The following is a 27,639-nucleotide window of genomic DNA, read 5'->3' on the forward strand; positions in this document are numbered from 1 at the left end:
TAACCTCAAATACCACTGCCAGCGAGCTTATCTCATAAGCCACATACCGACAATATACCCAGCTTCCCAAATTGTGTAATTATGCCTAGATATGCAGGAACCTGCTTACTGCTGGATCTCATAAGCACATCCAATGATTTGATGAACAATTAACAAGTATTAAGAACAGCGGAGTTAATACATAACTATTTAAATATTCGCAAGCATCCAATCTGCTAAATATCTATGCTCCTGACGCATACAATATATATACAGTGTAAATCACAAAATTCAGTTGAAATGACAAGGTCACTTGGCATTTCATAGATATTTTACCTAGTCAAATTACAGTGATTCAACAGCAAACAATGCCATTTTGCTGCAATAAAATGCATAATGCCATGCCTGACAAAGACTCAAGACAAATGCAGAGTATTCATTCATAGCTTTACCTTTTATACATTATAAAGGAGGCAATGGTCTTGCAAACAAATCTGTTATGTCCCCGGGTTAAGTGTTCTGGATGTGTAATATGCACGGGTTAGGCAGGAGAAAAGGAAGGACACAGGAGCGCATTGTCTGAAGAGGGCAATGTATACTGTGCATCAAATACACAACGGTGTTGAGCAAAGGAGTGTAAAGGTGTAACCACCGCAGAAGAGAGAAGCAAAGGAGACACCAGGGAGCAAGAGGGGATAGCCAGAGAGAAAATATGAAAGGAGAAGAGATAGAAATGAGTGAGATGCTTATCATGACCTAAAGCAAAAGGGATATTGGATCTTGCCACTGTAGTAGGTTATCTTGCAACGGGGCATGGAGAGGTAACCTGGGAAACAGCCTCAGAGTCCATTAGACCATTAGGAGATACTGTACCGAGCCTTTTGACCTCACATATCAGTAATTACAGATAGACACTACACAAAGAAATGGCAGAAAGCAGGACCCTTGCTTAAATGATCAAAGAGGGAGAGGCATGATTCCGAGATCAAACACAGTGTGTGTGGGTGGGGGGATTCCATAAAATGTGAATGAACTAGTTCTCTTAAAAGTTATGAAAGTCCTTTTCTAGTTCTCCTCGAACCAGAATCAAGGTGCATCATTTGAAAGGCTCACCATTGCATACTCCCTTAGATAAAACAATGCTATATCAATTAATTACATGAACAGTCACACTTTCTGAATGGCTTCTTTAACGTCAAGTTTCAAGGCCTCGTGGATAGCAGGAAGAGCACTAGGCCAACGTTCAAATTTCCTTTGTTATTATGCTGATTATTCAAGCAAACACAGTCAATAAACAATAACAAATGCCCATTGGTGGCATTAGATTACATAAACTTGTCATTGCCTGTTTTGCTGAAGGGAAAATGACTGGGTGAGCCCCAGCTTTGACAAGTTTTACATGTATTCATTGACAAGACTATTGTCTATCAATGACATAGTATGTGTACACAATCAATACCCTCCTACCACCATCCCTACCACCTCGAGCAAAGATGAATTCATGAAGTATTTCTCCAGGCTGACACCACAACTTAATAACAACAGTGTTGTTTTGGCTGTGCAAGTTTCATAGCAACGTTTGTTTAAAGGTGACACCATGAGCTAATCATTCACAGAATCAAGGCCATTGTGATGGGCCAAAATGATGTTACCCAGAATTTTTCATTACCCACTACTGCTATGGTTACAGCTTAATTCAAAGAACTGGACTCTGAGACATTTCACAGCTTGTGCGATACTGCTTATATTCACCTGCCTGCTCTTCTCTGAATGTAGCTTTGGCAAGCACACTTCATTAACTATAGGCCTAGTAAAGTTTCTGGTAAAGCAGAAATAAGATTTTTATAGAATGAAATGTCTAAATAGAAGACAGTGCATTAATATTAATACAGACTCTAAACCTATATATGCCTATCAGCGCTCCCCCACAAAAGTAAATCTTATTTATCTCCTTCACAAAACAAAAGCAAACATATATATGAAGTAATACATATGAAGTAATAACAAATATTCAAGTCCAGAACTTTGATACCCTTGACCTACTATATTCATTAGTTTCCTAAACGTGAAACTTGCAGTCATGTCACCTCTTCCTCCTCGATTACTATAACAGTTCGTACATGACAGCCCATGCGATTAGCATAACCCCTGCACTTCTCGCCAGCAAATTGTCAGCGTTTGCTAGAACGTGAGAGCACAAACTGATACATGCCCTTTTTTCTAACAGAGTATCCCTTCTTTTATCTCGCTCGACGAAGGTAATTATTCCTCACGTGTTTCTAACGGGGCCGTGTTTGAGCTTGCTGCCCGTCATGGTTCTGTGATCAGCAGAACGAATGAGCTCCGGTGTGCTCGCGGCCATTGTGATGCATAGCACGCTGCTCTTGGACATAATGCAGCCTCAAGCTACCACAAATATCCCCGAGGACAGCGCAATGGGGAGAAAAGTCATGCAGAAGGGCTTAGTGCATGGCAAATAAAGAAGCTGCACGTACAAACAGTGAAGGAATGAGGGCATTTGTGCAAAGAGACGCTTTAGGATGAGTGGAAAACTAGTACCGGTGATAGCATTTATAGAAAGACGTTTTTGCAGTTGAATTCCTATCATGACAATGCATATGCATTTTCTTTCAGTTTTCAATCTGTACTAAGTGCTTTTCTCAAGGCATACAAATAAAAACTTTATTCTTGCAGACCTTGGAATAAACTATTGAGTCTGAAACTTGGCCCAGTATATTTACAAACGCCAGGGACCCAACCTGAGGGACACACCCACCACCACCTACTTAAGCCCACAGAAATGCTCGTCCATTACTGATCGTTGTTTCCGCATTGTTAACTAGACGCCCCAAGTGTTACCAGCGCTTTGCTGCCTCAACTGTAGCTGCCAGTGCTATTTGCTTTCATTTTCCAACTCGCGGCTCTGCTTCTTTGTTTACTTATTCTGGAAAAGACACTCCAGACTTGCACTTGCGTCTCGTTCCCTCTCTGCACACGTCACAGATCCTAAAAGGTCATATTGCATTTTTCTTTCTTCAGGAATTCAAGTAGGCATTCACAAAAACTTGGTCTTTCACTTTAAGATGAAACTGTTTGCCTAAACAACTAAAAATCCAAATGGTCTTTTTCCCTTTTCAGCTTCTGCTGCCCAGTACGTGTATGCGTAGGTTCAAACCACTCCTCCAAAATGGAAAAAGACGATATTTATCACTAATACTGCATAAAAGGTTAATGCCTTAAAAGTATTCATAGCTGTTTGAAACAAATAAAATATACATCCCCCTCTGCCTTCCTAGTGTGGTTTCAGAGATCCAGCTATGGGCCTTCAGAGGTCCAGCTATGGCTATGAGTGTGTGCTCAATGTGAGAGTTGTATAATGGAATCAGTGGCCTCTCTCCCTCTGAAGCGATCCCCACTCTCTGACATTTAAAGGGGCCACTGCCTTCTATTATCGTTCACTAATTGGATTGCTGTAAGAGGCACACACACACACACACATATAAAGAGAAAACACACATGGGTGCGCACACACGTACACACTGCCTAAGAAAAATACAATTACACTGGAACACTTTTTACCAGACATAAAGCACAAGTGACTATATGCTTGTGCCACATGCTTGATTCACATATAATTTGAAGCCCAAATAAATATGTTAATAACATTTAATATCATTTCAAATATATTTTGCGAACCATACAATACTTTGCCTATTAACATTTCCTTAACTGCCACAACTGATACATATACAACTCATAATCTCCAGATTATGAACCAGAGCCATAACAAAGCCATAACTATGGAATCAGCCCTTTCTCATTAATGAAGGAAGCACATGATTTAAATACAAAATAATTTTCCTTCTAGTGAGTCTGTGGCTACACAGAGATGTGACACGGGACTCACCTGCTTCATGTAGCTAATCCCACTGGTTCTTTTCATCTTCACACTGAAATTCTACTGCTTGCAGCTATTCTTGCTGGCTCTCCTCACCTCTAAACCGAAACTCTACTTTATGCAGCTAATCCTAATGGCTCTCTTCAGCTCCACAATGAACCTCTACTGAACTCCAGAATGAATGTACCAAATGTGGAATTAATTAATTAAAATAAACATAATTAATTTTGGTCAAACTGTGGTATGGTATAAGTGTTGCGCTCGTATGCATGTGTCAGGCACAAGTACAGCAGTGTTGCTGGAGGTTTTACACTTAGTAGTGTCATTGCTAGGCTGAATGTTGTCTGCCACCCAAAACTAATCAGCCAACAGTGAACTGCACTCAGAAACTGACCACTCATGAAGAGCCTGAGAATGGCTTACAGAAATTGTGCCTGGTGACGTATGAAATTCTTATACATGAAAGAAATATTTAAAGCGAATTTTTTCACGTGTTGCACATATTGCTTGACAAATATGTGCATAAAAAAATCGACAATTACATAATTACATATATTTATATAATAGTTAATTGTTATTACTATTTCACTGTCATTCAGATGGAAAGACATGGGCACAATCAGTAGATAAATATACAATATATATACAAATATTTATAACATATTTTGACATATAGTAATTATATTTGGGGTTTCAATGCCTATATATTTTATACATATTTTTTGGATATTTTCATATTTTTCCATATGGGTTCAACTGTACTGTAAATCCCTAACAGATAAACATATAATAAATATTAATTTAGTAAATAGGTGATTATCAAATAAGACACACTGTATTGGTGGTGATTGTAACTATATAATTGCACCTGCTCCCTTTGATTAGATGGTAAGTGTCTTGCATATAAACCACTTATATTAAATCTGTGTACTGAAAAGATGAATGCTTATTCATGCATTACATGGCACCTCTAATTACTGCAAATTAAAGTGACTGACACATGGAGAACTAGAATGCACTCTTTACTATCCAGATAGAATCCATTTCTATCAGATAGTAAAAGTAAAACTTTAGGATGACTTTAAAATTAATTTGATTTCACTGTATGATAGAATAAATATAAAACAAATAAACATGCAAGACCACCATTAAACAGACTAAAACCTTTTATCTTGTTGTACTGTTATGTCTTCCTTATTGGACCCCTGAGATTGCCTGGTAGCTATTATTTAGAATGCAGTCTAATACTAGATATCTGCAGTGTTTCTCCACAACACTTTGTACAGCACTGAACATCAGTTTATTGAAAATCTTCCAGAACACTCCAGCTACCAACATCCTCTGGGCCTCACATGGAGCTCTTAATGCTTGGCCTTAAAGCTTTCAACAAAATGGAAACTTTTATCATTTTCAAACAAAAACTAGTGGTTATGTAAAACCTACAAACAAACAAGGCTATAATAAGTTGATAGTAGACACATAAAGAGCTTGGCTTTTCACCATGCACTAAACACCCCACACACTGCATTAGAGTTTGACCTTGTCTGTACATTAGCCATTCTTATAGCTGTCACCCTTTCCAGCTCTTGTATATCCAGTAAATTAGGAGTTTCTGTTCTACTGAGTTTTCTGGTCAATGTGCAAAAAAGAACCAACATATATCTGTGATTTGACAGTGAAGTGGCACATAGACCCACCCACAAGCACATGTTTATATTCATGCCTGCCCTCGTAATCCTTGTAAAACACCCACCGTGTCTGTCCCTTGCACACACACACAAACAAACGTACATACACACATGTACATACAACAAGCAGAACTGCCTACACCTGGATAACTCAGGAAAGCACACCTTGAATCATACTTGCAACAATCTAGCCAAAGAATGATTCCATACTTCAATAACACCTACTGCTGCCTCAGAGCAATCATTAGGTTCGATGTATTACAAAACAAAAGTAACATTTTTAATAAAAGAAGCATTCAATTATACTAGCCCGTATTCTTTGACAACAGCACTGTTCATATCAATATTTGCACATATTCATACTGTAAGTTACATCCAGACAGTGTCATGCTCATGAAGTATTGCCCTGTGTCTTTGCCCCTTGACCTTCTAAATGTCCTGCATACAACTAAACCTGCCCGTTTATTTTATTCCACCTGACCTCACCAGTTCTTAAATTCTAATGAAGAAGGGGTGGTAGTTGCTTTCTGAACTCAGCTGAAGTGATCTTGGTTATTTGGCTCCTTGTTTTGTTCTAGTCCATTGAACAAGCATACTAATTTAATTGTGAGCTAATGAGGTTGCTATGGGAGCAGCATTCACTGATTTCATATGACGCTTGTTATATGGTGGTTATGTTCTTTCCAATGTCTTTTCTAAGATATTATATTTGGTATATTTTACATGTACTTTATAATTTTATCACAATTATTAAAATAGATTTTTTAATTAAATGTATTAAATTATTTTCTATTACATTTTTAGTGGGAGTCTTCTAAAGATGGTTCTAAGTGTTCTAAAAATGTTCAAAATCTCTTCCAGGTTTGCACAAAAATCATAATCTTATTTGGGATCACGATGACTTCCTGGGTGAGACATGTCTCGACCAGACTACCTATCAATCAGCTTTTGCTTTTGAAAGGGCATGATATAAAAAGATATAACATTTTGTACTACACATAACACAACTACTATGTTAAATAGCAACTATAAAATAAATACAGGAAAAGGGATGATCAGCACAACACCATCTGCTGTCTTGAATTTGAACTATAGTAACTTCATATAGAAATCCAGATGAGCACTGCAAAACATTTTATTCCTGCTGCAGCTGCTGCTATGTTGTGGGGTTAAAAAGAAAGAGTCTTTTGACAAAATTACCTGATTCATTTTACTGATATGCTGAAAATTAAGAATGTGTGATGTCACTGATCTAGATACCAAAACAAGTGTACCTGTTATTGTCAATCCTGTTAGCTAGTGTTCTTTTATAACAGGGTTGACACTGTTGAACTTCTGGCATAAATGGTAAGCTGAGGTTGGGAAGGCTATCCTAAAACCTCAAAGAGAGGGACGTCAGTTCTACTCTCTTGGTCTCCCAGACACGGATGGCTGTTGTATTACCAGGGACCAAACTCATCAAATGTCAATTGACACAATGTTCAACCACTATCAATCATCTTACTTAAAAAAATGTGGGGTTATAACATTAACCAATATTTATGAAAATAATTATATACTAAAAATGAAGAAAAATGTTTTTAAATTAAATTGTAATTAAATTTCTTACTAAATTCTGATCATATTTTGTTCCATCTACTGAAGAGGAAGAGGACCTGGATGTATACTGTTTTTATGTAAATATTCACAGTAATATGAAAAACAGCTTTTATTACATGTGGACCAATGGTGTATAAAATACAACTTATTTATTGCAAGATATCCCTTTAAGATATCCATATGCATGAATGGATTAACCAAATAGGCTATATAGGCTTCGGCCTAGGGTCTCATGAGGGCAATGGTCCATGCATTAATGAGTGACAAAAATAAAAAGGTCTGAGCCACTTTTTTGGCATTTACTTCACCTGCATTCATGCCATCTTGTGTGACAGAGAATATCAAGTTTGTTTAACTTATTAAGTTCTGTTTTTCTTTAACATTTTCTTTAGCATTTTGTCACATAAGGCAGCAAAATGATTAAAAAGATGCACATCCTTCGAAATTTGAGAGTGAGCTCTACACATGGAACTACAACAAGACCAACAAGCACAAGCTAATGAAATAATATATAAAACTCCTAAATTCAGAATACGTTTCATATATATTCTAGAGCTGTCATTTTTAGCAATCATTTTCTCGGCTTTAGTCCTGTTCCGATTGCGTACCTATTTTTGCATATTTATTCATTTTCCTGTTCTAACTGAATTACTGTGGGCTATTTATCGCTTCATATAGGCGTCATTATGTTGTCATCGTTTTTATATTTGCGCTTATAAAATCTTCATTTTAAGGTGCCAAAGGGGTCCTTAGTTCACTAGATTTTTAAAAATACAAATCCAGTGCAAGTGCAAGAAAGTAAAACAGGGGCTTATTCAAAACTGTGCCAAAATCTGTCCTTTGAGGCTGTTACACCTTCCAGCAGGATACTGCACTACACTTCCCAAAAACCCTTAATCTGATCAAAGTCCCCTGATTGCTGATCACACCTGTGGATAGTTTACCAGTATCCGCACCCTATATAACCCTAGAGTGTCCTGTTATTCTTTGCAAAGCCTCGTCTGCTAGCCACATGGTCCTGAGCACTTACTTTCTCCTATTTTTATTCATGGTTATGAACTCTTTTGCCTGGTTTTAGGATTTATGCCTGTCCATTCCTTTTGGATTTGGTTGCTGTTCGCCAGATATCTGGATTCCAACCTTGCCTGTGTTATTAGTATGTCTTTGGATAACCTCACTTTATCATTAAACTATAAACATCTGCACTTGACTCTGCCTCATTCTGACAAACCTGACAAAGGCTAACTTACCACCTATCTCCATGCAAGAATTTGCATTTGTAATAAGAATCAAATAAATTTTGTGTATTTGTCCCATTTAATTTTTTTTTTCTACTAGACTGAGGCCTTTTCTGCACATCATTCAGCCTATATGGATAAAGGCTTTTGCATGGTCCCATGCTGAAATGTTTTCAGTCATTAGTTGCAAACAAGACATTGAACGATAGTATTTTCACAAATATGGGCTTATTTCTACACAATAATACATTTTTATTGTCATTGGACTATAGTGATTAAAACTATAATATTTTTCGTGGCACTTTTAAGGGAATAGAATAGGAAAATACCTAAAGTGAGACCATTCATTGGTAGTAATTTGAGAAGTTTGAGATATAGCCATCAATTCTATACAGACACTATATGAGTTTCCATTCTAAAAACCTTTTAAGGATCAACAGAAATGACAGAAGATTACCGAGAGTAACATGCAACTAATGTAGGCCTACACAGAGAGTTAGTTAAGGAACATCTAAGGCAAACAGATAGGCCCCATGATTTGATTAAAGTTTATCTTTGACTTTCTGAGTTATTCAGTCAGATGAGGAGAAACTGAATTGAAACTCGCATGTGATGTCATACTTTGAACCAAATATATGAAAAGCACAAGCCAGATTTAGCTGACTAATTTCCTGACTATATACCATAGCAACAGGAATTCAGGTTTAAAATCAAGAGAGAATACATATATATGGTTGTGGGGGGTTTTATGGCAAATGACATATATGGTGTTTATCAAACGATTAGTAAAGCAGTTTATATCATGCCAACATCCTTCCTTATTTTACAACATGCTTACCTTATTTTACAACTAAATTCTGTCTCCGATAAAACCATCAGCTTTCACAAACCTTTTTAGATCTGCTATGGTTGCTGACTGACATATACAGCTGCTGGTTCTGTAGAGGACTGATTTTATGAATTTCCCCACATCTATCCTGCCCAGTTTGCCCAGAGGTGAAAAAACCTGCATCTTTGCCAGCCTGCTTCACCCTGCCTGTCTGGAGACATTCCTTCTGGTCTCACCTGAATGTCTGTGTATTTCCTTGTGCCAGTAAAAGCCAATGTAGCATGAGCAAAATTCAACTGCAAGCTGCAACTTTGCAACTTTTAAGAAAGAAAAGCATTATTTGGGTTTTATTATATATATATATATATATATATATATATATATATATATATATATATATATATATATATATATATATATATATATATATATATATATATAATTCATGTATATATATATTCTGTCATGGTATGCCAGCTACCCGGCCAGAGGGACACACACACACACACACACACACACACACACACACACACTCAAGCCTCTTCCATTCCCAATCACCGAATCCTGATCACCTTTGCCTTGTTCTCTTCTCCACTATGTCAAGTGCACAGCTGGCTGCCTCCAGTGCTGCGTGTTGCTTCCAGAAACGCCTGGACTTCGTTCAAGCCTCCGCCGCCGAGTCCACATCCCAAGCTCTCACTGCGGCCATTTTTCGCTTTTGTCTCTGCTTGCCTCTTTTGCCTTTTTGCCAGCTTGACGCTGCGCTTGTTTTTTGTTCAGGAGCACATTATGGACTATAAAGATACTCCTTCACTGCATTCAGAGCTCACGTCCTGCCTGCTGCCAACACGTATCCTTTTAATTACTAATGTTGAATAGTCATTTTCCAGACATAAATTAGGCCAAATTAGCAAAGAATAATTGCTATAACAATAATGTGTTTATACAAAACCAGGCACATACTAATAAAACCACATCAACCTAAAGGAAAAAAATATTAAGGTCTTTTGAGGACAGTAGAGCATTAAACATGTTCATATATTCATGTTCATATGTTTGTGATGATAATAGTATTTAATTCTAAATACCATTTCAATAATAGTATTTAGCATTAAAATGTCCTCACAATGTTTTCTTTCATAACAATAAACTAGCACAAAAAAAAAAAACTACAGAATGTGCTACAGTCTACAATACCAGTACAATACAGTATGTCACCAATAATTTAAAAAATCTTTAAGAATTTAGAGAACTATTACTATTTTTGGGGGATGGTTCCAACTCCAAATGTTCTATCCTTCCACACACAGCATGCACCACTGCCAGTGTGGTAGTAGCCAAGAACTTTGGATCCTACATAGACCAAATGACCTTTATGACTTGACGGAAGCTGCTCATTGACCCCATGGAAGAATATTAGATTTTGATTAGATGCATGTTAAATGCAATGAGCTTTGTCAGTAGTAATTATTCTCTCAGTCTTGTAGACATTGCTGTTTGGAATAGATTTGTATCATATATTTGTTATATGAATATTTTTATTTTCTCTTAAAAGACTATTGTGAAAACAGAAATTAGAGAAACCAACCTCACTTTCTCTCTCTCTCTCTCTCTCTCTCTCTCTCTCTCTCTCTCTCTCTCTTTCTCTCACACACACACACACACACACACACACACAGAGCAAAAAGCAGCTGGAAACAGTAGGGGTCTAGTTTCCAGCTAGGATAATATTTTCACCGGCTAGATAGAACCATCAAACCATGCTCCCTGAGAAGTAACAACCCAAGAGGGATATATATAGGAAAACAAATGTTCAGTGATGATCACAAGTTCACTTATCCCTGCTGATGTCCAAATGAACGTGCTATGGTCAGACTTCTGACAGCAAAGCATACAAGTGTTGGGTATTAATATCTTAATATATTGGGTAAATAGCAAATGGAAATCTATAACTGAGATGGTATATATGATAATTATCAGAGGTTATTGTAACAGTTATTATAACTAACTGGGTATGTATCCATTCAGCAACTGTCATACAACTAGAAAAAAACAATACAGTCATGCAATAATAGATTATTGATTCCACTCTGATGCTATTAAGAATAATGAATGCAATACAGTATTGTTTTGTGTGTATTTAGTATCTAGTAATAACCATGAAACATCCTGATATATTCGTTCGTTTATGTTTGTGAGTTTAGTATCATGCAATACCAATGAGAAATCATGATATTTTTAGCCGACACTGTGTATTAGGTGAATCTACGAGGGCTGTAACATGCAATAAATCAGCACCTCTTTGGACAAGCTTAGACAACTTGTTTTAAAATTTCATGTTTCAAGCCTTCTTCACTATGTTAAAAAAAGTAATCTTCACTGCCCTGCTCCTATACATTTCTGTTAAGATGAGCCTTCACCAAATGCAAAGGTTAATGGTTTGTTTAATTTCCAGGTTATTCACCAGGTTATTCATATTTTGCACCTGAACCATTGTCAGATGACACCTTTTTTCATTATCAAAATGGTGAAATTACTTATTCAGCGGATCTTTGAAGAACACTTTTAAAGGAGACCTTAAACATTTTAACCAGTGATCTATACGAATATATGAGTTGAGTTTGCTGTCAGACCTTGCCAGAAAGTCCTAGGCAAATACATCTCCTCTCCTCCTCTGCTTCTCCTCTTCCGCGTCCTATGGCAACATGTGCAATTATGTGTTTGGATTCTCACGCATTAGGCTCGATGAATGGAATTATTACATTGACGACATTTGACGACTTTTAAAAGACGTAAGGGTATACTTCTGAGGTCTCTTTGTCGTGACTTGTGCGTAAAGGGGAGGTGCGACGCAGTGCGCGTATTTTACGCGCGGTTTGCTCTATTAATCCGTTTTGGCAAGCAACGATCCATGCCTAAGACAGCGACTGTGCGCTATCCCGTGAATCCTCGAAAGAAGATTTCGTCACATATTTTAAAAATAACAACTGAGTAGATACTGACATGTATAGAGTATATAGCGTAGAAACGACATAATGTAGCCCTATATTGACCTAAATATTGAAACGTCTGGAATAATTCTCGAATTTCTCGAGCTTATTATTCGTTTTTTAAGTCTAACAGTAAAATCTCGCAACACAATACTCAATATGTTACTTTCTAGAAAAAGTTTGCCTTTTAGAACCATGCTTCTGATATTGTTGCTTCAACACAGTACTTGGAAAATGGTAAGTAACCTCTAATGAAGTTCCTGTTGATTTCCTACAGTAGCTTTACGTTTGTGTGCTTTTATGAATGTGGGCAATGTACCGATGTCATTCCAGAACTGTCCTTGTTAAATGCTACCAGATTTCCATTGGCAAAATATTTCATGTTAAATCTCAATCAAGATAACTTATAGACAAAAGCTCCGTAAACATCTGGATGGTCTACTACAGAAGTGCTGTCCCCTTCGGTATAGCCTACGATTCTTCACAATATAAAGTATGTGAAGCAAAAACAAGACAGTTATTCTGGTGTCGTTCACAGTATTTTTCTCAACATTTTTCATTTCGGCTATAAAACACAAACTTGAGATCTCAGTGAACTAAAACTGGATTAACAGCACAGCTATAATCTGATGGCTTGACCATGAAAACGTTATTGGACATTAACTTCATTTTAAATATATCGTGATATAATGTTCGTTTTAAATAGAAACAAGCCAAGATCTATGAAGAGAAGGCGCGTATGCAACGTGCAAAGAGTTATGCGTAATATGAGCATGCTTTTAATTGAGACTGATTTATTCTAATATAACAGAAACAAGAAACTGTCTTCAGGAGTGTAGTGTTTTAAAGCAATCATTCGACCAATTATAAATAAACCAAAAGGTTTTTAGTTGCCATGTTTTTATTCTAAGAGCAGAAAGATAAGTCACGGGTTTAGTTGTGTGTTATATTTTCAAACTTTTTTATTGAATGAAGACAATGGCCATTGTTTCTTAACAATTAACGTTTTATCATGTTCCATGTGAAGATGATTTTTTAATTTGTAATTTTTTATTTAAGGGGTTTAGTTGTCTTTTTTTTTTTTTTTATCCCTGCACTTGCGCGGTCCAAGGGCACTTTGTGCCGCAAGCTGGAGAGTTCGTTGAACAATCTTAAAGGAAGCAGCCTAAGATATAGGACAGGAGGATAACTGCTCTGAGCTATAGGACGGCAGGAGACTAACTGCTTTCCACCACCTCCCAGTTCAGTTGCGAGTTTAGCTGTGCGTTGTCTCATGCTTTGTAGATTATCTTTTGCAATCTTAAACATGGAGGAAGATTAACACGTGCTAAACATACATATGGAGATACGTATTGTGTGCCTGTCAGCTGTATAGCTCACTTTCTACAGTTGATGGGGTTTTTTTTAAGTTTCCTGAGATGGCGTGGGTGGTGATGCCATTTCACTCTGGATTAGTAGAGAATGACATGGTTGGTTCCAAGCACTATTGTTCTGCAGTATTATGCAAACATTACTTAATTTTTAAAATGTTCTCATCATGTGCTACAGTTACAGAACACTCATGAACTTGTTTAAAATAAATACTAATTAGTCATAATAAGTACTAATTGTCACCTTGATATCAAGGCTATGGGTCTTGATCTATGAAGCAGACTTGAATTAAAATGAACAGCTTTAATGTAGCCTAGTAAAAAGGGTAGTTCAAAGGGTCATCCAAAATCAGAGTCTAAAACCATGAGAAGGTTGGGAACAGGAAGAACAAAAAAGCAAGCAAACAAATAAGATTAGGAATGGGCAAAAAAACAAAAACAGAGAAAATAGGTGTAGGTCCAAAACACATAAGCAGCAAGGTGCAAGAAGTGGAAACTCTAGGCAAATTCTAAGCAAGACTTGACAAAGGCTAATAGAAACAGGTAAGTATTTATAGACAAAGACAATGGGAATAAACTATACACAGATGTAACTAATAATCAGGGGAATGGAAACAGATAGGAGGATTGTGGGGAATGTAGTTCGATGGAGGCAGGCTGGAAGCTGCAGGTCCGACAAAGTCAGTACTGGTTTTCGGAATGCTATAATGTTCATTCCACTATGAACACTGATTAAAAGGAGGCATGTGCCTATGTTTGGGTGTAGATTATGCCATTTTAAAATGCTTTGGTGTTTGCTTAATAAATGCCATGAAAGGCAGCTTTGCCCTGAGGTCTCACAGGTGTTGAAACAGTTGAAGATGAGCGCAATGTATGTACTACTAAGTGAAATTAGCTTGTGTCTTTCCTCCAGGCATGTTGTTCAAATGATCATTTCCAGTAAAGAGAACATTGACTATTTAACATGAACTGGGAAAACTAATTTCCCATTATCAAATTATGAATTCGAGACCTAAATGAGGCTATACATTAGGTTTGTTATGCTTTTCAAAAACTCGCCAGTCATAACCAATTAGTGCATCCAGCAAACGTAATTGATAAAAAACACCTCTTCATATTTGCCTGAATGATTTTGTATCCCATTTGTCAAAAAGAGAGAGAGAGAGAGAGAGAGAGAGAGAGAGAGAGAGGGAAACAAATCAATGGTATAATTAAATGTGGTTGCTACTTGGTCAGCTCTCTAATGACCTGACCTTGACTTTCCTGAATAGCGGTTCATTTCCTTTGATAATGACTCTGTGTTTTTCTGAGACTCAGCCGCAGGGCCAGTAGATGCTATCTGATTGGCAGCAGGATCCTTATGTGCCTGTTAGTTTTCCCCTTTGTCTCACTCAACGACATGTTTAATGTCAGCAGCCAAGCGACCAAGCCATTGATTTTGTGGGTAAGAGCCAAATAGGATTAAAAAAGCTCTTGTTTGTTTTTATTCGACATGAGATTGCCTAGGCATGTAGTTCAGGGTAAGAAATATGACTATGAATGGTAACCCACATGACTATGAATGGTAAGAATGGTAAAAATGTGATTTGAATGTTTTAATATAGCTCCTGGTGATAAATAACATCCTTTTACATGTGGACTTTGCTGTGTGTGAAGGTTATACTGTTACTGGTTTGGACAAGACCTGGCAGATTTTAGGGCCACTTATGCAGATGCAATAATACTTCCCCATGGGGTTAATCTAAGCATGTTGTCACCCTTCTGACATTGGTTCTGAGGAGGTTCTTGTTATTTTCCTGAGACTTCTACAAGGTTTTCATGTAGGTAGCTGGAGGGTTGTTCAATCCAGATCAAGTAGTAGTATTTCGCAGGTTTATTTCTGTTGCGTGTGACATGTTAACAAACCCCAGCAGTTGAGCTTGCCAAAATTCTCCCATTCGTATTCTCTTTCATTTTTTTTGCTTCTTTATAACCCTCGTTTCTTGCCTTCTCTTCCTCTCTTTCCTAACACATCTGAATGAAAACGCAGACAAACACACACTCTTACTCATACAGACACTCACACACCGACTCACACAAGACTTGTAAGCAAGAGCGACTTTGAGCAGACGAATCCCGGAAGTGAGGAGACGATGCTTTGCTCATGCATACCTTGTGCAGCCTCATCTGCCCTGTCAGCAGGGGCTAGAGGTCAATGCCACCAACAGTGCACCAATCTGCTTAAGAGTGTGACATGGCGCAGCCTTACACACACATGCACACACACCACAAACACTCACTTCCATACAAGTAGTAACAGCCCACGTTTGCTTCCTCCCTGTGCCACTCTGGGTTCACAGACACTTCCGCAAGCTGTCGTGGGCAGGAGCCTCCTGCCCCACATCATCCCTGCCATCATCAGAAGTGGTTCACAAGATGTAAACATGACAACAGCTTGCTAAAATATGGACAAAAGGGGCCTGTTTGTGTTTGTTATAGCCTGCATGAACAGTCTACTGAGCTGAGAAAAGTGTTTGGCTCCCTTACTTCTCTGTTTGATACTACGCACAACATTTCGAAATGAAAACTTGCCTTTTTTGACCCTGGCCTCAAACACTTCATTGCCATTCATCCACCTCTAAGTTTTTTTTTTCCATTTCTCTACCTAAGAGGAGAGTGGTTGGTCATTGCATTTTTTTTTCCCAATACCAACCCTTAAGAGGTTGAGCAGAGAGCAGCTCTGTGCTTTTTCCTAAGAAGGAAGACTGCCGTATTATGTTTATCATTGAGTCTTTCTCTAAGTTTCTCTCTCTGCCCTTCATTGTTTGTCAAATACAAATTCGTTTAATGTAGTAAAGTAGAGGTACTGTCCTATCTGGGGTCATAATGTATTTGCAGAAGATTATCTGGTGGTGGTAGTGGGGTGTGTGTGTATAGGATAGGTTTCTGAAAGCCTTTTTACCACAGCAGCCCTGTGGTTTCAGAGAGCCAAGATACAGAGCCAGACATATGACGCATTTATACCGCATCTTTACTGAATCTGATCAATATTCATCTTCACAATTTCCTTTGATCCTCAGTACATTGTAATTTGTGGATGTAGCTACTGGAGAAGGATTTTTTAGAGATATTATATTGTACGCTTTCAACATGTACTAGATGGCAAGTATTCCCATAGCATGAAAATCGAATAGTGTGTCCCAGGCCTAAGTGAGATAAACTGTACATGAAAGAGGAAATCATTCTAAATGACCTTTGACAGGGGGAAGCGATTCATCCATTATGTGCCCTGGTGGCTCAGCATATGAAGGCTCAGGAGCAATGCAGCCAAACACAGCAAGAAGAGAGCAGGAACCACAGCATAACCACTGGTGAGTTACCTTTGTGTCCTAGCTCTACTTTGCTTTCTAACACTAAGCACTGTGAGCCCTGGCTTCATTGACCCACTTCAACCCCTGGATTAATACAAATATATTCCTGAGATGTTATCTGTGCTGCATTACATCAACCAGTTGGACTTAAATACAAATTACACATTATCATTTGTTTATTTTGCACCTACTGTATCTTGTCTTATCTTGATTGTACCACTTTGCTGATTACATAATCTCATGCATCTGTTGGGCTTGGCAATGCCTTATGATTTAGCATTATTTATTACCTAAATAGTTGAGAGGAGAATAATATGAATGGTCTATAATTTTTTTGCAGTCAACGTTAAATCATAAAATATCATAAATGTAATAGAACATTAATAAAAATGCCCAGATTGTGTTATGAGCTCTTGGTAATTGGGTCTGGTTGGTTATTACATTGAAAAAAAAAATCCATTGGATTTATTTAATTTAATTGTGAATATTGGTTCTACCCAAATTGTTTGCTTTAGCAGTCTGCCATACATTTGTGTCATTTCAGCAACTCTAAACCTCAATATTAAATTATTTCATTGAACACGTGATCTGGTTTAGTATACTTAATGATGCCTCCTTTCATGTTTTGCAGTGTAGCCTATTGAAATAATGAACACAAATATCTAAATATCAGTCCTTTCACTTTAGGCAAAGTCATGTAAAGGCAATTATAGGATGTAATCAAGTGTAAAGGTTTAGCAGATTAAAGGCACTTACTCTGACAGAAACTACAGTCATAGCAGCCGATGAGAGAGATGATGGCCACTTCAGAGGATCGATATGACCTGCTCCCTATATTGCATTACTTCAGTGATCACACTATAATGACTTGTTCCATTTTAGTGTCACTCTGAACCCCAGAGTTCAAAGGTAAACTCTTCTTCTAAGTCCACTTTCTGAGGGTGCTTCAGCATACACTGCTCATCGAACTGCACTGGACCCATTTGGGTTGACTTTTTGACTGAATTTACCCTTTTTATAAATGTGGTGTCAAAGAACCCTCTGACCATGGTAATTAATACGTCTTCTATTCACTACTACAAATTTCCTAAAATTGAATATACATACTTGATTCCCAGTGGTTGAAGGTTGTGTGTGTGTGTGTGTGTGTGTGTGTATGTGTGTGTGTGTATATGTGTGTGTGTGCATGTGTGTGTGTGTGTGTGTGTGTGTGTGTGTGTGTGTGTGTGTGTGTGTGTGTGTGTGCATGTGTGTGTGTGTGTGTGTGTGTGTGTGTGTGTGCGTGTGTGTGTGTGTGTGTGTGTGTGTGTGTGTGTGTGTGTGCACGTGTCAGAAACCTGCTGCAAAGTCAAAGTGCATTTTTAGTGTTGACTCTTACTGCTGATTCCCACTTTCCAAAACACTTCATTTCCAAGCCCAATATTCATAACAGCATCTTGTGTTCTTTCTTTTGCAAAGTGCAAGACTGAAGATGCACACTGCATATTTAGGAATCTGTCACATCTCAGTGGCTTTCTCTGCACGTCTGTACACAGTGTCACTGCTGGGGTGGGGGGACAAAGAAGGGAGCTCAGGTATAATGTAAAATGGGAATGTGAGAATCTGGCTTCAAAATGAGTGTATAATGATATTCATGCATGTTTTTGTGGTATGGAAAATTTTGTTTGACAGTCCATGCCAAGCAAAGATCCACAGTATGGCACTAGAGCAGATCACCTATATAATGATATGAATAGCTTTAACCCCTTAGAAACAGAAGGCACGCGGCCTCCACAGGACACTGGGGAGGCTGCAGCGAGATGCACTGGGGTGAAGGATTTTCAGGTCCACAGTCCCATGGGCTTTTGTTAATAATGTTTCACCTGAGAGACAAAATACATCAAAGCAGTGTAGTCCTGGGTCACGTGCTTAAGAGCTCAATTCTACCAAAGCATAGCAATTCTCACTTGTCTTTCTGTACGTTGTCAAATGATACAACCATTCATACATAGAGAATGGGTGTGTTACGGACATATAAACATTTCCGTTCAAGAAGTACGTAAACTGGTGTGGTATATGTTTTAAGCAATGTGTTCAGGTATATTCGATCTATGAAAAGCATTTGGGATAGTTATAATATGAAAGGCTTTTGGAAAAATATGACTGTACTTTGATCATTGTTCACCGTACAACTCTCCGTGTTTAAGCTCTCAGCCAGTTTTTGACAGTAAACCTCTGAATCAAAATTGTTGTAGCATGTTGGGTTGTGCCCAAAATAGGCATCTTTTTCTGATGACAGATTAGCAGCAAAATGATTTGCAGAGAACTCTCCATTGCTGAGATGAGCTGTGTGCCAGCTGTGCGCTTGAATATATATGTGAATTAAGTGGGTTGTTTTTTAAAACATTTCCTATAATAGTGATAAAGTCTAGTTTTACATCCCCAAAACACCAATTACGAGAGTGAGATGACCCTGAGGTGGTCATGGATCAGGTCTGAAAGCTCAAGCAGTAGTAAACAACAATGCTGCAACAACCAATTCAATTCTAAAGGTTGGCCAACTAAACCTCATGAATATTCAATCTGGTTTAACATTTCTATATGTTTATTAAATATTCACATGCCAACTGACTGAGCTCTGAGATTGTTTACATGAGTAATCAAATTCTACTCAGATGAATGGCTCAGGTCTGACAGGGCTACAGTGATGTCTGTCTATTGATGAGATCTGTTCTCAATCACACTCACGGTATTTATTTGGCTTCTGAATTCAGTGTTTGTTTTTTGTTAGTTAAAAATCAACACTGTAATTTTAAAAGCCATTGTCTTTTATTATTATTTTTATTACACCATTTACAAGCAATGATCATGTAAGCAAAACAAAGAGGGCCTCAGATAATGTTTTGTCTGCTCACTACATTGTTTTCTAAGATGATGAAGAGCACCTCTTACACTTCAAGATTGCCTAGATGCATGTTTTATGAAATGGTGGCAGTGAACTCTAAAATTTATGGTTGCAATTTGCATTAACTCTAGATTGTGAAGAGTGCTCGGATGAATTATAATTAATTGCAAAGTCATTCCTTGCCATGAAAATTAACTTAATAACAAAGATTACTGCATTCCAGCCACTGCATTTCAGCTCTGCCACAAAATGGCCTGCTAACATCATTAGTTCAGGAGAAAGTGTTAATGAGGACAAGGCAGCTGATATCACTCGGTTATGCTGATTAGAAGAGCAGACTGGGTGCTTTAAAGGGGTGGTGGTGGTTAAAATTCTCTTCTGTTAACCATGGTTACCTCCAAGGAAACACAGTCGTCATTCCATTGCACCAAAAGGGCTTCACAGGCAAGGACATTACTGCTTGTAAGATAACTTCTAAATCAACCATTTATCGAATCATCAACAACTTCTAGGAAAGAGGTTCAATTGCAGTGAAGAAGTCTTCAGGGCACCCAAGATAGTCAGGTAAGCGCCAGGACCGTCTCCTAAAGAGGATGCAGCTACAGGATCGGGTCACCACCAATGCAGAGCTTGCTCAGGAATGGCAGAAGGCAGGTGTGAGTGCATCTGCACGCACAGTGAGGTGAAGGCTTTTGGAGGATGGCTTGGTGTCAAGAAGGGCAGCAAAGAAACCACTTCTCTGAAGAGGACTGGGGTAAAGTTATTTTCTCTGATGAAGCCCTCTTCAGACTTTGGGCCATCTGGACATATGATTGTCCAGAGAAGAAATGGTGAGTGCTACCCGTGTCATGCTAACAGTGAGGCATCCTGAGACCATTCATGTGGGGGGTTGTGTAACGCTTCCGACAGGAACAGGCAGAGGTAGAATGCAATTGTAGGAGGCGGTTTATTAAATGGAGGAAACACGACATGAAGGGTAAAACAAAGAGGTTATTGGGTGCTAAGGGTAATAACACACAGTTGGAATACGCAGAAAAGCAATGACAACAACAGTAAAACGGGCATAAGGCAAACCTGACAGAGAGACGTAACTTACCACAATAACCAACAATCAGAAGACAAAACCACAGGGCTTAAATAAGCAAGACAATCAGACACTAAACAGATACAGGTGAACATGGGAAGAGCGGAAACTAAAACAAGGAGTGGAATAGAGACAGACGGGGGCGGAGAAAACGAAACTAAGGCATGGAACCAGGGAGTGCAGGAAGACAGGGAAACTGTGACATCAGGGACGTGAGGAGGATGGCCATTCGTGACAAGTTGGTTCTCATCTAAGGGAGTGGGTTTACTCAAAATTTTGCCTAAGAACATTGCCATGAATGGTATCAAAACATCCTCCAAGAGCAACTTTTCCAAACGATCCAGGAGCAATTTGGTGATGAACAATGCTTTTTCCAGCATGATGGAGCACCATGTCACAGTGCAAAAGTGATAACCTAGTGGCTTGGTGAACAAAACATTGAAATTTGGAGTCCATGGCCAGGAAACTCCCCTGATCGCAATCCCATTGAGAACCTGTGGTCAATACGCAAAAAGACAGTGGTCAAACAAACATAGAAACTGTGATCAACTCCAAGCACTGATTAGACAAGAGAATGGGTTGCCATCAAGATTTTTCTCAGAAGCTGACATCCAGCATGCTAAGGCGTAATTATACTGTAATTATTTAGTCTTTGCTCAAACTGGATGTAATTGTCAATAAAAAGACTTATGAAATGCTTATAATTGTACTTCACTATACCATGTAAACATCTGACAAAAAGATCTAAACTCAGGCAGTAAATTTTGTGAGAACCAAAATTTCAGTCTCAAAACGTTTGGCCACGACTGTATAGATGTGAATGGGTTCATGGATTCTACACATTACTTATTTAGTCATGCTAGTGATCTACCTGGAATATACACTTACTAGCAATTACACCTGTGTATTTTAGATGTGTACTATAGCCTATATTACAAACACTTCAAATACTAATTGTACACCTACAAGGTGTTTTGAATAGAGTATGAAAAGAAAGAGAAAATAAATTATGGAAAAGAAAAGTCAGAGCCACTTGAGTATCAAAATATTTTGCAATGTTTGCTGTCGGGAGTTTACATACTTTAATGAGCTTTCAGCTTTAACTTGGAAGTTACTGTGGGCAGATGTGGCCCATGAAAATAAGCTTTTTGCTTTCTAATGAACACTCTGGAATAAGAAAAAAGCCTCGGGAGCCATGGCGGATATGAATTAAATAAACTGCTCAATTAAATCCACTTTCTAATTTAATTCACCAGAGAAAACATTTTAAAGTAAAATGTGAAAAATAACAAATTTTGAATTTAGTGTTCCCCAGACAATACTAAAAACCAAATGAAGGGATTATAAATTCTAATATGTAATACTTATGTTTGCGTGTGTCACTTCACATTGATGAAACTATTCCTCTAAAATGTTTTTCATTAATGGTGTATCCATGTGAAAACAACATCACAATCTTTAATAACATTTTCATATACATTCTCGTGTGTGAACATGGAGCATCAACATATTTTGACTTCACTATCTAAGAAGTACTTATGTAAAACATCAACTCATGTTAATACCTAGGTATGCTGGAGTGTATGATAATGGTACCTGCTTTTGGTGTTCAAGTCAAGCATTTCTGAGCTGTTTTAAGATCAGCTGCGAGTGGGGGGTCCAGTGTGAGGGATTCAGGTGTGCACTTGGTGCAGGTGCTGCCCTTGGAGGCTTAAGGGGGGGGCCCATGCTTCTCTGATCTCTGAGCTGCACAGACTTTAATTAACACTGAACCTATGGAGTGGAGAAGGCCATGCACCGTGTCTTCATGTGATTTATTTCAGACCCACTCAGACGTGACATTGAGAGCAGGCGGAGAGAGAGAATAGCGAGGGGCCTTCTGGGTTTGCTTCGCTCTTATACTGAGGTGGATGCACAGAACTGCACACTATGCAAGAGTAAATTATGTAGCAGCATTGGACTTAATGTTAAAATCAGAACCAAGCACAGTAAACTAAAATAATTATTACATATTACATGCTTGTATTATTACTATAAAAAGGAGCCCTCCTGTATTTTCTGTCAAGGACCTGTTAGCCAGTGCTGACGCCGGGAAAACCAAAAAGAGAAAGAGAGAAAGCCAATGCTAGTGTCTGCGATGGTGACATGATATCTGAGGCCATAAGATCCAAAAAGGCTTCTGTTTTCTTCTACTCTGAATAGGAAAGGCACAGGCAAAGAGGAATCACTGATTACCTCAGCCCTCGATTTGAAGCATGTCAAGAGCTGCACAACAAAGGCCCCCCACCACTATTACCACCACCACCACTCACCACTCACTCTGAATTCACAATCAGATACTCAATGACTGGGAATTTAAGCATTATATTACTCACAATGTAGCTATTGCCCTGTTTACCTGGCTACAGTCATAGCGACAGGTGTCGTCCTCTCTGGAAAAATGATGGAATGAGCACATGGCACTAGTTAGAATGTTCACATGAACGTAATACAGACAATCTAAATTTCTGCCCCTGCTGATACTTATATAATACAGTGATACAGTGAGCAATACAATGATTATCGTTACATTAAAAAGTATTAATATGAATAATTTAAGGCTCTTTTAATATGTATTTGGTTGTAATCATTTCATTCAGTGTTTTATGCATTCTAATCCAAACATCCTACTTATTCAGAAAACACTAAATTGGCTAGGTACAATGTAGCCTCCAATCAAAGATCAGTTTGGTTAATTGAACTAAAATAGAATTTAATGCCCTTTGACAATCAGTATTTACTATGTACACAGTATAACTGTTTACACTATTAAACTGAACAATATGAAATTATGTTTGTTTTTTTATATTGGAACAAAACAAATGAAAAGGAAAGAGGCAACTTTCGCAATCCCCCCCCCCCCCCGCCCGCCCCCCCCCCCGCCCAACTCATACATCATAAAGATGCATGGGAAGCTAAAGAGGATGTAATCTTTAAATATTTAAACAGCCAGCTACACACGCTATGCATCATTTCACCTGCTAAATGCTGTGACTGACAAAAAAACTGGAAGAGGAAAACTGCGTTTTTACTACTTTTTTCCTTAAAGAAAATATTGTGCTCAGATTTCTTCTGTCAATACCGTTCCTTTCTTATCACACTATATACAGCCAAAGAATAGCGACAATAGTAATAATAATCTAGAAAATAGCATCCTAGACAGGAGAGGTAACATTTCACATAGAATACAGGAAAAAATGGCAGGGACACAATAATGTTATGACAGACAAGAGTCTTGGGATAGTAGAGAAGATAAATGTTCTAATAAGAGTTTGATTCTTCAGGCAAGAGATTGAACCTAATAATGGAAGCCTTGAGACTTATGAAATAGCACATGTACCTCATATTCAATGAAACTTGATTTACATTCTTTGGTAAATCATGAACCTTTTTGGAACTGAACTCAATAACATATACGATAAATAATACATAATGGAGGTAAGGGTAATTTGAAAGGTTGGGAAAGTGTACATGATGTCATACAACCATATTGCATGTGTCAGTGATTGTCAAATAAAGAAAAGAAAGCAAAACAAACAACATTGTTGTCTACTTATGGGTATTCAGAACCAAAATCTCTTTTCAAGCTAAGTAAAACATTAGACACTAAACAAATGATTTAAGTACATTTATCCGAGTGATGTGATGATATCTTAATATGACTCCTTCCTTTCACAGTTTAATATATGTTAACATTTTTCTCATGTTAGACCTGGTATCCTTTTAAGATTTCTCCTTTCTTCCTCAATTACTCAAAGTAAATGTGACCAAAAGCTGTGGAATTTTAGCACAAAGAACACAAGCTAGGGAATATGAAGATAAAGTGAATATATAGTACATATGTGACGTTTTCAGTTACTACAATTATTAATTGAACAATGCTAATAATGTAATAATGTTTCTCTGTCTGTCAGTCAATAAGCTTCATCTAATGCTATACCTCAGTTTTGTAATAGTTTTATAAGAAACTGTCACAATCCTGAAACCCACTCATGGCATAGTTAGTGCCCATAGTGAGTGCTCATGGTAACCCTAGAATGTTGCATTCAACAAACACATATTTACAAACTTTAGAGGCAAATTTATTTCAGCTCAAAAATCAACATGCAGCCTGTAAAAAGCAAAACAGATTTAAGTTAAAAAGCATATGTAATAACCTACTGTGTATCCTAGCACTGAAAGGCCTCGCCATGAAAAATGAATCTGAGGCGCTTGCCACCAGCACTAAGAATGCAGCCATGCTAACGAAGCAACGTTAGGCCTTCAAAGTCTTGTTTGTGGGGCTGTGAGGCTCAGGCAAGCTGCTGAGCCTCTGCCAAGCCAGAGCACTGAATGTGATTTGCGTTCCTATACCCCGCGCTTCCAAGCATTCTTCTTGGGGTGCAGTCCTGCTCTCATTTTTGTTGACTCTCCCATGAATGCCTTTATTACCTGAATTGCAGTTTTCTGAGTAAAGAGAGTGTTGCCCAAGAAGTAGCCATTATTGACATCTTGAGAAGAAGGGTATTATAATCTCTAGGAACATGTGGTACTATACTGCTAAGAGCCCAGATGGGCAGCTTTGGTATCACAGCCCAAGATTTTTCACTTTCTGTTACATCAAAGGTCCCAGAATTATAAACATATTTTGTCCATCCGCCAGTACTGTACTTTTTCTCACAAGCTCTCAGTATCTGAAATAATTAGGAAAGCTAATTTTAAGGCTGTATTTTTAATACTGTAATTAACATCAAATTTTGGTGGAAGAGTGGAGGAGAAATAATATGATACATCTCATTTCCAGAGAAATTAAACGTTAGAGTGCGCACAAAGCTGCTTGTGCATGTCTGGGCTTCAGTAGAGAGATCATTTCAAGGTTGATTTTATTTCTGTGCCTGCTTAAAATTTAAAAGCAAATGCAGTAAAATGTTGCATGTTGTAGAAGGATAGGCAGTAACTTGTTACATAAAGGAGAAAAGTGAAAGAGTAAAAACCTAATAAGATCAAGAGGTTAAAAAGGATACAGCTTCACTAAAAATTCAAGCGCTGAAGCAATTTAAAACAAATCTGTTCAAATCAGTAGCTCTGAAACTAGCAAACAGAGAAAGGAAGAAGGTTTGGACTGGCAGAAGAGAAGCTTTTAGCACGCAGAGCTCCTGCATAATGAAGGATAAGCCAATCCACCGTGGCAATGTCGTAGGCCATGGATATTCTGACAGCAATCTTACACCTCTGTGAAATCAAGGCACTCATTTGAGGTCAGGATTTTCCCCCAAGGAGAACATTCAAAAATATCATAAGATTGACAGTATCAGAATTGTTTAAACTGGCACATTTAATTTTTTCTTTTTTTAAAATAAATGATATACCCGATGCCTTTGCTAATTGTTAATTAAAGATTGTGTACATAATATCTGTTTTATAGGTTTACAGATGACATGGTCATGCACACCTTCATGCTAGCCTGTATACACTCATGAGTAACTCAGCACATTGATGCACCCTTTGGATAAGTAGCATTCTTATAACGATAATGAAGACTTGCTGTATGAATGTGTGACGGTCTGGGAAGAATTGCACACTCTCTTTAAAAGGTGGACTAAGTTAAGCCTTGCTGTTTACAGAAATGTTCTGAGAACAGTTTTCCATGAAATAGCACATGTATGGTGCAGCAAAGGAAAAGTGGCTATAGACCGTTTGCAATGGGCAGTTCAAGCTGTAAAGATCTTTTTAGTATTAAAAGCGCACAAGCAAAAAAGCTGTGGACCAGTGAAAAGCAGGAGGTGCTGCTGGAAGACTGTGCTTCTGCAGCTGCTACTGCTTTCTTCCCTTTCACATGGGTGCAGCGGTACAATATTGATTAGTTGTCTTGTCACTCTTCCTTTAGCTGGATCTTTTCAGCCATAGTCCCCTGGCTCACTGATTTCGTGACCCTGCCACTGGCCTCTACCCTCTTTATCTAAGTCCTCATCTTCTTTTCCTTGTGTCTGGTCTCTCTGTCCTCCTGATAAGACATCTGTACACCTTCTCCTCAAAAGGGCAGACTTTCCAAATGATTTTTTTCATATCCTATGGCTGAGGAATTTGACCACTATATCTGTATATGTGAACTAAGCTTAATTTAGAGCAGTGTCCATGGTTTTCATCATCTGTCTCTCTCTCTGTCTCTGTGTGTGTGTGTGTGTGTGTGTGTGTGTGTGTGTGTGTGTGTGTGTGTGTGCGCACGTTACTTAGGGTGCCGGACCGAGTGGGATAATCTTCAGTGCTGGCACAGGACCAACGTTGGCCAGGTGGTTAACGTTTCTTGCTCTGAAGTGTTCCAGCTCTTCGGCAAAAATCATGGTAATCAGTTCTTGTTTCATTCATCTTTATTTAGTTAAATACTATTTATTAGAATTAGAAACAAAAACAATTTTCCATAATCATAATCCATTCTACAGATATATGTGTGACACATGACAGACACCACCCTGTCTAGTCAATTTTAAAACAAAGGCAATCTGTGCATAGATTTATTTGTAGCTATCGAGGCCGCTGTGTTATTCTGTCGTCTCTGACTTGGTATCAATGTATTTGTCAATCAGCCACTGTAAACAACAACCGGTGCAGCCAGTCCATATATTCATCATCTGGAATAGATAGTATGGTGCTCTCTAGATTGCTTTGTGTACAGAACCCAGTCCTTACCAGAGGACAGCCTTTCCCTACATAA

The 27,639-nt window shown here is 38.1% G+C and overlaps 1 protein-coding gene across 2 annotated transcripts in view; it reads left to right on the forward strand.

Moving 5' to 3' along the window:
• Positions 1-12,151: 12,151 nt before the first annotated feature.
• The window catches only part of ghrhrb (growth hormone releasing hormone receptor b), a 33,174-nt gene continuing 17,686 nt past the window's right edge, over positions 12,152-27,639 (forward strand). For both annotated transcript variants that reach the window (XM_081718371.1, XM_027024090.3), the window contains exons 1-3: positions 12,152-12,458; positions 16,833-16,941; positions 27,162-27,269. In XM_081718371.1, the coding sequence (XP_081574497.1) occupies positions 12,381-12,458; positions 16,833-16,941; positions 27,162-27,269 (295 nt within the window). In that variant the 5' untranslated portion in view covers positions 12,152-12,380. The remainder of the gene's footprint in view (positions 12,459-16,832; positions 16,942-27,161; positions 27,270-27,639) is intronic.

Source organism: Electrophorus electricus, chromosome 7 (genome assembly GCF_041902795.1).
Source record: "Electrophorus electricus isolate QZ-2024a chromosome 7, ASM4190279v1, whole genome shotgun sequence".
In the NCBI taxonomy this organism is placed as follows: Eukaryota; Metazoa; Chordata; class Actinopteri; order Gymnotiformes; family Gymnotidae; genus Electrophorus; species Electrophorus electricus.